Source organism: Nicotiana sylvestris, chromosome 11 (genome assembly GCF_000393655.2).
Source record: "Nicotiana sylvestris chromosome 11, ASM39365v2, whole genome shotgun sequence".
In the NCBI taxonomy this organism is placed as follows: domain Eukaryota; kingdom Viridiplantae; phylum Streptophyta; class Magnoliopsida; order Solanales; family Solanaceae; genus Nicotiana; species Nicotiana sylvestris.
Window position 1 is genome coordinate 131,503,607 of NC_091067.1, and position 13,109 is coordinate 131,516,715.

Below are 13,109 nucleotides of genomic sequence, written 5' to 3' on the forward strand. Positions count from 1 at the left end.
ACTATTTTTGTACGTTACTAATTATCACATGCTTTGAACTTCAAATTTAGAAATTTCTGTACTTGTTTTAGTAAAGTGAAAATGAGAACTTATTAATACTTCCGCGTTGGCATGCTTGACAAGGGTGTCGGGCGCCATCATGATCTATAATGGAATTGGGTCGTGACAACATGGTATCAGAGCACTAGGTTCACGTAGGTCTCACAAGTCGTGAGCAAACCTAATAGAGTCTTGCAGATTGGTACAGAGACGTCTGTATTTATCTTCGAGAGGCTATAGGGTGTTAGGAAAACTACTCTTTATTCATTTCCTATCGTGCAGTGATTGGTATACTACATTTTCCTCTTCTATTCTCTCACAGATGGTGAGGACACGCACGACTGATGTTCCAGACCCGGGATGAGCTGCTCCCCCCGTTGCTAGAGGCAGAGGCAGAGGCCGGGGGAGGGCACCGGCCCGAGGTAGGGGACGAGGGTGTCCCAGATTTATCCCAGTAGCGCCACCAGCAGATCCTGCAGGAGATCCTATCATTGAGGAGCAGGGCGAGGTGCCCGTGGTTGAGCCTACCCCGGTGGACTTTGTGATGGCACCGGGTTTCCAGGAGGTCATGGGATGTATGATGTGGTTCATGGACACCATGACTCAGGCTGGTTTATTCCCAGCGGATCCAGCTACATCACAAGCGGGAGGGGGAGCACAGACCCCTACTGCTCAGGCTCCTAGTCATTCAGCTGCAGTGTATCAGACTCTGGGTGCACTACCCGCAGATGGGGCTTAGCTAGTTGCTGTAGTGGTGCCCGAGCCCAAACCAACCGCGGATGGTGACCTGCAGAAGTTATTGGATAGATAGACTAGACTTTACCCTCCTGTCTTCGGGGGTGAGCGTCATGAGGATGCCCAGGACTTCATAGATAGGTGCAGGGACAAACTACACAACATGAGGATATTGGAGTCGCATGGGGTTGACTTCACTGCTTTTCAGCTGGAGGGCAGGGCCCGTAGATGGTGGCAGTCTTATGTTCTTGGTAGGCCAGCAGGTTTTCCTTCCATCACTTGGGATCAGTTCACATAGTTATTCTTGGACAGGTATATTCCACCCTCTAAGAGGGAAGAGCTGTGACATTAGTTTGAGTATCTTGAGTAGGGTCAGATGTCCGTGACCGATTATGAGGCGAGGTTTTCTGAGTTATCTCACCATGCACTCATGATACTTCCCACGGATGCAAATAGAGTGCGGAGATTTGTTGTGGGGTTGCACCCCGGTATTAGAGTTAGCATGGCCCGAGAGGTGGAGATGGGTACTGAGTATAAGCTAGTGGTGGAGATTTCTCGTAGGATTGAGGGTTATCGCCAGAGGGGTAGAGAGCAGATTCAGCATGACAAGAGGGCCCGATTTTTTGGAGAGTTCAGAGGTTCCCTAGATAGGGGTAGAGGGCACTTCGGGGGGGTCAGCCCAGCAGGCCCCCGTATTCAGCAGCACAACCACCTCCCCGAGGTGCTCCAGTGAGGCCTTATTTCAGTGCGATGCCAGAGGGTTCTTACCGTCCACCAGCTATTCAGGGTTCCTCCAGTGGGTATTCTGGTCATCAGGGTTCTTCCAGTGCTTACTTTAGTGCCATGCCAGAGAGTTCATATCATCCACCAGCCATTTAGAGTTCTTCTAGTGGATATTCAGGTCAGCAGGCTCAGACTTTAGGGCAGCAGGATATGGTTCCGAGAGGTTGCTACGAGTGTGGAGATCCGGGTCACATGAAGAGGATGTGCCCTAGGCTTCGGGGCAAGGCAATACAGCAGGGTCAGCAGCCTATGATTTTAGCATCAGTTGCCCAACCGTCTAAAGGTGGGCGGCAGACTAGTAGAGGCCGTCCTAGAGGTGAAGGCCAGACAGGGAGAGGTCAGCCAGCTACTGTTCAGTCAGGTGGAGGCCAGCCAGCCGGTGCTCTAGCCAGATTCTATGCCCTTCCGACTAGGCCAGATGCATTGGCCTCATATGCCGTCATCATAGGTATTATTTCCGTATGTGGTAGAGATGCTTTAGTATTATTTGCTCCAGGGTCCACCTATTCATATGTGTCATCTCTGTTTGCTCGTTTCCTGGTTATTTCTCTTGAGCCCTTGGGCACTCTTATTCATGTGTCCACCATGTGGGCGATTCTATGGTTGTGGATCGGATATACCGGTCCTGTGTGGTCACATTCTGTGGTTTCGAGACTAGAGCGGATCTCCTGTTGCTTGATATGATCAACTTTGAGATCATCTTGGGCATGGATCGGTTATCTCCATATCACGCCATCCTAGATTGTCACGCCAAGACTGTTACATTGGCGATGCCAGGGTTACCAAGGTTGGAGTGGAAGGGTTCCACAGTTGATATATCTAGTCGGGTAATCTCTTTCCTGAAGGCTCGGCATATGGTCGAGAAGGGGTGTTTGGCTTATCTGGCTTATGTTCGGGACACCACAGTAGAGTCTCCAACGATTGATTCAGTTCCAGTGTTCAGAAATTCACCGATGTGTTTCCTTTTAATCTTCCTGGCATGCCACCATATCATGATATTGATTTCTGTATTGATTTGGCTCCAGGCACCCAACCTATATCTATCCCACCGTACCGTATGGCTCCTAAAGAGTTGAAGGAGTTGAAGGATCAGCTTGAAGAGTTGTTAGCAAATGGGTTTGTTAGACCCAGTGTATCACCTTAGGGTGCACCAGTGTTATTTGTGAAGAAAAAGGATGGGACTATGCGGATGTGCATTGATTACCGCCAGTTGAACAAAGTCACCATCAAGAACAAGTATCCATTGCCTTTTATCGATGATTTGTTTGACCAATTGTAGGGTGCTAGGGTGTTCTAAGATTGACTTGAGGTCAGGGTATTATCAGTTGAAGATTCGGGACTCGGATGTTCCTAAGACTGCATTCCGTACTAGATATGGCCATATGAGTTTTTGGTGATGTCCTTTGGCTTGATTAATGCCGCAGTAGCATTTATGGACTTGATGAACATAGTTTTCAGGCCTTATATTGATTCCATTGTCATCGTCTTCATTGACGACATCTTGATATACTCGCATAGCCTGAGAGATCACGAGAAGCATTTAAGAGTAGTGCTTCAGACCTTACGAGAGCAGAAGCTATATGCTAAGTTCTCCAAGTATGAGTTTTGGCTAGAGTCAGTGGCATTCTTGGGACATGTTGTGTCAGGAGAGGGTATTAAGGTGGATCCCAAGAAGATTGAGGCAGTTCAGAGTTGGCCACGTCCTACTTCAGTGACCGAGATCAGGAGTTTCTTGGGGTTAGCAGATTATTACAGACGATTCGTGCAGGATTTTTCATCTATTGCATCACTTCTGACTAGATTGACCCAGAAGGGTGCTCTTTTCCGTTGGTCCGATGATTGTGAGGCGAGCTTTTAGAAGCTTAAGATAGCTTTGACTACAGCATAAGTTCTTGTGTTGCCTTCCGGTTCAAGGATGTATACGGTATACTGCGACGCTTCGCGTGTTGGATTGGGATGTGTATTGATGTAGGAGGGGTGAGTTATTGCATATGCTTCATGTCATCTGAAGATTCATGAGAAGAATTATCCTTTACACGATTTGGAGTTGGCCGCGATTTTTCATGCTCTTAAGATATGGAGGCATTATCTGTACGGGGTGTCATGTGAGGTTTATACTGATCATCGCAGCTTACAATATTTGTTCACGCAGAGGGATCTCAATTTGAGGCAGCATAGATGGCTTGAGTTACTGAAGGATTATGACATCACCATTCTTTATCATCCGGGCAAGGCAAATGTGGTCGCGGATGCCTTAAGTAGGAAAGCAGAGAGTATGGGTAGCTTGGCATTCATTCCAGCAGATAAAAGGCCACTAGCTTTGGACATTCAGTCCTTGGCTAACAGACTTGTGAGGTTGGATATTTTAGAGCCCAGCCGAGTTCTTGCGTGTGTAGTTGCTCAGTCTTCATTATTGGGGCAGATCAAGGCCCGACTATTCAATGATCGACATTTGGCGGTTCTTAGAGAGACAGTGCTGCAGGGAGGTGCCAAGGAGGTTTCTATTGGCGAGGATGGTGTTTTGCGACTCCAGGGTCACCTATGTGTTCCTAATGTTGATGGTCTGAGGGAGAGGATACTAGAAGAGGCACACAGTTCGCGGGATTCTATTCATCCGGATGCGACGAAGATGTATTGTGACTTGAGATAGCATTATTGGTGGCGGAGGATGAAGAAGGACACAGTGGAGTATGTGGCTAGGTGTTTGAATTGCCAATAGGTTAAGTATGAGCACCAAAGGTTGGGTGGCCAACTTTAGCAGTTGCCTATACCAGGTGGAAGTGAGAGCGCATTACTATGGACTTCGTAGTTGGGTTGCCCCGGACTTTGCGGAAGTTTGATGCAGTGTGGGTCATAGTTGATAGGTTGACCAAGTCGGAACACTTTATTCCGGTTGTGACTACTTACACTTCAGAGAGATTGGCTCAGATTTACATTCGGGAGATAGTCCGGTTGCACGGTGTGCCTATTTCCATCATATCAGATAGAGGCCCTCAGATCACTTCCCATTTTTGGAGAGCCATTAAGAGTGAGTTGGGGACCCGTGTAGAGCTTAGCACAACATTCCATCCTCAGACCGACGGGCAGTCGGAGCGGACAGTTCAGATCTTGGAGGACATGCTTAGAGCATGTGTGATTGATTTTGGAGGGTAGTGGGATCAGTTCTTGCCCTTGGCAGAGTTTGCTTACAATAACAGCTATCAGTCCAGCATAAAGATGGCTCCATTCGAGGCCTTGTATGATCGGCAGTGTCGTTCTCCTATCGGGTGGTTTGAGCATGGTGAGGCTAAGTTATACGGTACAGAATTGGTGTAAGATGCCCTGGACAAGGTAACGTTGATTCAGGAGAGGCTCCGCACAGCTCAGTCGAGATAGAAGAGTTACGCGGATCCGAAGGCGCGTGATGTATCATTCATGGTTGGCGATAAGATCCTCTTGAAAGTCTCACCAATGAAGGGTGTTATGAGGTTCGGGAAGATGGGCAAGCTAAGCCCAAGGTTTATTGGTCTATTTGAGGTATTGAGGTGAGTTGGGGAGGTTGCTTACGAGCTTGCCTTACCCCCCAGTTTATCAGGAGTTCATCCAGTTTTTCACGTGTCAATGCTTCTGAGGTATCATGCTGACTTGTCCCATGTGTTAGACTTCAGTGCTATTCAGCTGGATGAGAGTTTGAGTTATGAGGAGAAGCTAGTTGCCATTATTGATAGACATGATCGCCAGTTAAGATCCAAGAGGATTTCAGCGGTGAAGGTCCGGTGGAAGGGCCAACCAATCGAGGAGGTGACCTGGGAGTCTGAGGAGGACTTGCGGAGCAGATATCCACATTTATTCAGCACCTCAGGTACTTTTATATATCCGTTCGAGGACGAACGTTTGTTTAAGAGGTGAAGAATGTAACGACGCGACCGGTCATTTTGTTTTTTTAAAACCCCGTCTACCTAAATAAAAACTTCTTGTGCTTGCTTTAACTAATTTATGACCTGCGGGGATGGTTGGTTCGGGATTTGGAAGAGTTTGGGTTGAAATAGGCTCATTTGAATCCTTAAGATTTTCTTAAAAGGCTAAGTTTGACTTTGGTCAACATTTTTAGAAAATAGACCCGGATTTGTGTTTTGACGGTCTCGTAGGGTCCGTAGAAAAATATGGGACCTAGGCATATGCCCGGAATCGAATTCCGAGGTCCCTAGCCCAAGTAATGAATTTTTATTAGAAATTGTTAAACTGAAATTCTAAGGATTTAAAAAACTAAATAATAATTAATCAAATTGGTATCAGGCTCGTATGTTAGTTTCGGAGCCCAGTACAGGTCCAATATAACATTTAAGACTTGCCCATAAAATTTGGTGTCAATCCGAGTAGTATAAGCACGTTTCGGTGCGTTAGAAGTGAATTGAAGAACTTGAAGTTCATAAGTTTGATTCAATTGGTTCTAGGGGGTGATTCTTAGATTTAAAGTTCTTTTGGGCGTTCCGAAGGTTCGAGCGAGTCTGTTTCCCGATTTCAAACTTGTCGGTATACTCGGGCGGGGCCCGGGAGCCCCGAGCGTCAAACGGACGAGGCTCGAGTGAAGTTGGAAAATTTGGGAAGAGCTGAAGCTTCAGGTTGCTGTCATAACCGCACCTGCGGTTGGTCAGCCGCAGGTGTGAGACCGCAGAAGCGGTCATCCTCTCGCAGATGCGGCCAAGGCAGGCCAAGCCAAAGCCGCAGAAGCGGCTTCAAAACCGCAGAAGCGGTCCTAGCTCGCTTAGCCAATTCTACAGATGCGGCCTTCCTCTTGTAGAAGCGGGACCGCTTCTGACCACAGATGCGACAATCACTGAAGTAGTGAGCTTCATTTAATACGGGCTCTAAGCCATTTTGGCCCTTTTTCACTCACCCATTGGGCGATTTTGGAGCTCTTGAGAGAGGACTTTCACCTAGCATCTTGAGGTAAGTTTATCCTACCTATTTCTAGTTTAATACTTGAGTCTTGGGTAGATTAACACACAAAGATTAAGGAAAAATCATGGGGTTAGAGCAAAACCGAGGGTTTTGATAAAAGATGGATTTAACCACAAAATTTGTTATGAAATGAATTAGAAATCATATATTATTGATTCTTAGGTTATAAAGAACAACTCTCTTCAAAAAAATTTGGAATCCGGGCACATGGGCCCGGGGTCGAATTTTAAGAAACTTGTGTTCAAGGTTGGGAAATTACTTTAGTAATTAAAATGCGAACTCTTGAGCTTGTATTGACTAGTTCCTACCTTGTTTGATTAGTTTTGGATCGTTCGGCTCCAAATTGAGGGTTTTGAGCACGCTCTTGGTATTGGAAGTACACTTTGGAGCGAGGTGAGTCTCATATCTAACCTTGTAAGAGGGAATTGTCCCCATAGGTGATGTAATCAAATAATTTTTCATTAAATGTGGGGGCTACGTACGCACTAGGTGACGAGAGTTTGTGCGTAGCTATTATTATGCTAAGTCCGGGTAGTCTAGGACCCAAAGGCATGCTTTATATGATATTCTTATAACTTTATGTTTAATTTGAATAATTTAAAACATGTTGATTATGGTAAATGAGACTAGTAAGAGGAACATTATCTTTCTTTGTCCTTTTTAAAGAGAAGTTGATATTTCTGTGAGTAACTGCTCCCCAGACACATATTCTTGTCTGCTTGTTGTTGTGTTTAATTTTATTTGACCGCATTGCATGTCTGATTCGCGAGCCGGATAATAGATGCATCTATGGTTCACACCGTTTGACCCTAGGCAGTGTACAATTTACTTTTACGTTGGATCGGGTCGTACGACCTCGGCACTACTTGCGTATGCTTTTACTCAGTATTTTTCTGTGGATTGAGGTTTGTTATATGCCCTGAAATGTAAGTGGCCAACTGTGATATTATCTAGGAAATGACCTATTATTTCCTGCTATAAACTGTTAATTATTTGTACTATCCATGCTCAGTATGATTCATTTCTCATATTATTTGACCCTAGTACGTGTCAAGTCGACCTCTCGTCTCTATTTCTTCGAGATTAGACAGGATACTTTCTGGGTACATATTGTTTATGTACTCATACTATACTTTTGTACTTAATTGTACAGGATCTGAGGCAGGTACATCTGATTACCAGTCTGGTGCACATTCTTGATCAGTGTCCGAGACTTCCACGGTGAGCTGCTCCCTTCCTGTGCCATTTAGCAGCATGATGGAGTCTTTCTTTATTTTGGCTGTCTATTCTCTTTCAGACAGTAGGATAGATTTATTCTTTTGTATATTATACTAGTTGCCCATAAAATTATGACACCAGGTCGTGGCACACACATTGGTAGACTATTCATTTGGGGATTGTATAACTATTTTTGTACATTACTAATTATCACATGCTTTTAACTTCAAATTTAGAAATTTTTGTACTTGTTTTAGTAAAGTGAAAATGAGAATTTATTAATACTTCCGCGTTGGCTTGCCTGACAAGGGTGTCGGGCACCATCATGACCTATAATGGAATTGGGTCGTGACATAAATCGCACTAGGCTAGCCCCGTGCGACTAGCTTAATCGAGAAAGCATGTAGGGGGTTCGAACCTACGATATCCCATTTGGGGTATCCTACTCAATCAACTTGGCCACCCTTACGAGAATGGTCTAATTGTCACTTTTTATAGGTATCATATATCAATGATCACATTTTACGAGTAAATGATCAAAGATTCATTTGAAAATACTTGAATATATGAAGATGCATGTCTGACGAAGAATGTCTTCAATTCTAAGTCACTAAATTTTATTAAAATTTAAAAATTTAAGGAGGCTAGCAGGTAGAAAAGAAAAGGATATAATATTCACTAAATATGCCTTTAAAATGTAACTTTTTGATCTTTTATGGGTCGAATCGATTAACATGATAGACAATTAGAGAATGTTAAATGTTAATTTGTTAGACTGACTCGATCTATAGAAGAGTAATCAACAATAAGAGTGAAATACTCAAGCACCCTTAAGTAAGTACAAAATTAAACAAATAAAATTTCATAGTTAATTATAGGGGCACAATAAATTTGTTGGTCTAAACACTACAAAAAGGACCTTTAGTGGCAATAAAAACAGCATTGGCGGCAATAACAATAGACGCTATATCATTTACCGGCAATTGATCTTTAGCCAGTGATGCCGGAGTCGGTAAAGCCTTTAGCGGCATTTCTGCCAAAAGCTGGTAAAAGGTATGACTTATTGCCGCTAAAACTCATCTGCTTTAACGGCAATTGTTTGCGGCAATTATTATGGCTACTAAACCCATTCGAAAAACGACTAATAATGCTCCTTTAACATCCATTTTTATAGCCGCTAAATTCAAAATATTTGTCGCTAAAAGTCCATAGCTTTAGCGGTAATTGTTTTGTGGCAATTAAAGTGGCAACAATATCTCTTCTAAAAACGTATTAGTATGCCCCTTTAGCGTCCATTTTCATGGATAGTAAAGTCAATTAAATTGCCGCTAAAAATTATCTTTAATAGCAATATAATGATTATAATATCCTTGTATAAACATCTTAATCCTGTTAAATTGGCACTAAAATTCACAAGCTATAATGGTAGCCACCATTAATAATAGCTACTATATTCAACCAAAAAATAATGCAAATAACAAAACATATTGATATTAATTCATAATAGTATATCTCGTTAAATCTTAACAAACAAAAGGAAGTACTAATCCAAAATTTTAATATCACAAAACTTTAAAAAATAACTCATATTGTTTGAAGTAAATAGCTAATGTCACTATATAACTAATCTTAACGAATAACAATCTTCAAATAATCTCTGAAACTCTTCGTCATATTGAAATCTTCCACCCCCTAAATTATCGAACATCAGACTCTATGACCTGAAATTATAAAATAACTATGTCAATAGGAAGTAAATGTTGCCAAACAACAAAGCTGATAATAGTTTGCGAGGTTATGAAACTAAAAGTCCATAACCAGAAAGGGACACAAGCAAAATTGCAAGAATCTGCTTCATTAATGTCCCAAAAGTATGTATAGTCTCATCTATTAAGTATTTTAGTATATCTGTAAATGCATATCATACAAGCAAACATATCAAATCAACCTTTTGAGCATTCTTCACCCAAAATTTTCAGTTGGCAACAGATTTTCTGGTAAAGCAAATCTTACTGCATGAATCTAGTGCTCTATAGCTTAGAAATTTAGCTATTCTCAAGTCATTTCGTAACTACTTTAGGTATGACAGTATAATGACAAGGAAAGGTTTAAATGGTAACTGATGGAGATGCTGGAGGTGATGCAACTGGTTTAAATGGTAATGGGATATCCAAGGAGTTAGTACCATACAACAACAGTGCCAAAGAACCTCTGGCCAGTGGCAATTTACCGAGGGACAACCATGCTCGACCAAATGTTTCAAAGAAAAATCTGGTGGAGGAGCTTACGGGCAAACATGCTCATAACTCTAATGTTCCAACACTGCATTTTTCTTCTCCTCACGTCGAACAAATTATTAAGGATGCTCAAAATGCAATAATGTTGAATAATTATATGGTGAAACAACCTATGGTTACATTAAACACCTCTGTTTTTGAAGTTCCAACAGAGTCATTGGAGTCTTGTGGAGAACATGGCGGTGAGCAATTGGTTCTGTCCACAGGAAACAACAAAGAAATAATCAAGGCAAATTTTAGGGAGATGGTAATTAAAACCAAGCTTTGGTCTCAGCAATGTGAATATGAGGGTGAAGAAGACTGGGCTAGTGAGTTTGCAGGAGACTCAATTGAGGAAGATGATCAAGAAAGTGAAGAGGAAGAGAGGTTATCAGTTGGCTCGCCTACACTGCCTAGAATTAGCAGCTCGTCAAAAGTAGGTTCAAGCAGTAGCTTAATGCTAAGGCACCAGATTTCATTCCTTTATCGAGGCAGCAGTTTGATAGAATAAACAAAACTGAAGCTCGATCAAAGACAGTGACAGTAACAAAGCAAGATGGGCAGCAGCAGCTTCAGAACTCTTCAGTTGCTGCAATAAAAAATGAAGAAGCTGGAAGCAAATTTCAAACAGCAGCAACTCCCAATAATCAGATTACTCAATGTGATGTTTCAAGCCACTATGTGCAGCAGCAACAGCTTACTACAGTTGGTACTAATGTTGATGGTCGACGAGCAACAACACCTAACAATTCCGGACAGCAGAAGCAGAATGCAATGACAGCAGGAGCTGTAGGTACACTTACAACAGGTGAGCAGCAACAGCAGGACATAACGTCACCAGCTATCACTTGGGAGGACAGTAATTTGCTCGATGCCTTGGTAAGTTCCAAACCACTAAACTCTATATTTTCAGAACACTATATAGACACTATTTCGATCAAGCAAGGCAACCAATGATATCAGATTAAGTAGAATTCAGCTAGAATCCTATAACTTTACTCTTTCAACTAGAATGAATGGAACACTATAATAACTTTCAAATAGGCTAACTATTACTACTTCAGCTGTCACGCACGGATTCAGCTAACTAGCGCAAGGGATGACTTAATCAGAGATGGAGAAGAAGATTAGAGTCAAGAAGAAAGGTGAAGATGAATAAGGTTTGAAGAAATTCACGAGAATTTACAGAAGAAGGAAGAAAACTGCAGAAGTTTGATCAAACAATAGAAAATTCAAATATTAGCTTGCCGAAGGATAAAGATGAGTAGTACCATGAGACATTGAAGTATTTTCAGCATCATTAGGTATCCTTGATATTTGTGGTACTCGTTCATGGCCACTATTGGCAACAGGGACCTGATAAATATTAACACATCAAATAACAATACTTTTATAGGATTAAAACTTCATTAATAATGTACATAACTTATAAAATCGAGTTACCTGTTTAATTGAGGTGCCATTGATATTTTGAGGCATAGATTCATTGGAAGCATATTTGCGTATCAATTGTCGCATTTCGAGTAATTCTGATTGTATCTTCTCCTGATTTTATTTTATCAGATTCATTTCTTCATTGTGTTTATCCTTTAACTCGGTTATCTCTTGTGTTAACCTTTGGACAGCTTCATTAGACGAATCCTCTCCAACAATATTTTCTAAGGAAGATCTACTACCCCATAGAACAGAAGGAGTTGGACCAAGTCCTAAACCACGAACATATCCACTTTTGTCATTTCCGAACACCTGAGAATACAGATCGCCTTCCCAAGCAACAACGTGAGGAGGTTGGTCAGTAGAGCTCTCACTATTGTTCGCCTTTTCATTTATCATTTCCTGGCCATAAAATACATAGATTCAATTTGGAATTCATTTATTCGCTTTTATGTTTTTTCCTAACTATTTCCCAATTAAGAAAATAAAAGAAAAAAAGAAATCTTACAATTGCCTTGACAGAATCATCATCCAGTGGTCTACCATCCTTACGTTTTGTATGAGTTAATATGAAAACTTGTGCTCGTGTAGGCTCTATCCCATTTACAGCCTAATACAATAAAATTGATGTAAGATATGCGTGGAAAAAAAATTAAAACATTATAGTAAGTAATTTGAACAAGTTTACCTGCTCATCCATCAAGGTAGCAATACTTTTGGATCCTCCTGTGTGACACATCTTTTGATTGGCCCTATTATTTCTATTTGCTTGGGAACGCCTCTTTCGTTGAAATATTAAAATTATATCTTATAAATTATACATAAAAATTGAGCATAACTAAAATCAAAACACTGAAAATAATCAACTAGAGGTGTTTTAAAAATTTATCAATACCTTAGCTTTTTCTGAAAGTCAATAAGGAACAAGACCACTCCATTGATCCCTCGGTATGCGACTTGGTCTATTTTTCAGCAAAAGGTCTTTAGTCTTATTTTTTGCAAATATTCGCCTTTTAACTCACACTTGTAATCTTTCCATTTCTTTCCTAGTGGCTTTAGGACATAAGTTTCTCCTCGTCTTGGGATAGAGAACTTCTTCTAAAAAAATAAAGCCAATATTTTGAAAAAAATATCATGTATAAAAGATTGAACCCATTCATATAATAATAATAATAATAATAACTACTCCATACCCTCACAAAATCCACCAATTTCTTCTTTTCCTCCTTTTCAAAATTTCTCCAATCATCTACATGTAAAGGTGTTAGTTCTGGAGTTCTCGCAATGATTCCTAGAAAGCTAGCAAGCTTTCGACCTTTTTCCCCAATAGCTTGGTTACGATTATTAAACGGCACATGAACTACCTTCCCCGGAGGAAGTTTCCAAATATCTTTTAGTAAAGTAGGCCCACGAACCTTTCTTGGCTCCAAATTACCTAGAATAGAAGATTCAAAGGTCATCAAATGGCAAAAACTTATATGGTTAAATCTGTTAAATAACAGTATAATGACAAGGAAAGGTTTAAATAGTAACTGATGGAGATGCTGGAGGTGATGCAACTGGTTTAAATGGTAATGGGATATCCAAGGAGTTAGTGCCATGCAATAACAGTGCCAAAGAACCTCTGGCCAATGGCAATTTACCGAGGGACAACCATGCTCGACCAAATGTTTCAAAGAAAAA

General features: G+C 41.4%; 1 protein-coding gene across 1 annotated transcript; it reads right to left on the reverse strand.

Moving 5' to 3' along the window:
* Nucleotides 1-11,543: 11,543 nt before the first annotated feature.
* On the reverse strand, nucleotides 11,544-12,886 carry LOC104228909 (uncharacterized). Its single transcript, XM_070161903.1, has 4 exons — nucleotides 12,620-12,886; nucleotides 12,115-12,207; nucleotides 11,935-12,036; nucleotides 11,544-11,828 (listed from the first exon to the last, which is right to left on the reverse strand). Exons 1-4 carry the CDS (start codon nucleotides 12,884-12,886, stop codon nucleotides 11,544-11,546), a joined length of 747 nt encoding a protein of 248 aa, XP_070018004.1.
* Between the last annotated feature and the right edge of the window lie 223 nt (nucleotides 12,887-13,109).

Bases quoted from the DNA above. Each gene is read 5' to 3' on its own strand.
- LOC104228909 (XM_070161903.1), bottom strand. From the start codon at position 12,886: ATGACCTTTGAATCTTCTATTCTAGGTAATTTGGAGCCAAGAAAGGTT. The intron at 12,208-12,619 runs GTATGGAGTAGT...TTTCAACGAAAG, and splicing joins AATTGGTGGATTTTGTGAGG to AGGCGTTCCCAAGCAAATAG. The intron at 12,037-12,114 runs GTAAACTTGTTC...TTATTGTATTAG, and splicing joins CTACCTTGATGGATGAGCAG to GCTGTAAATGGGATAGAGCC.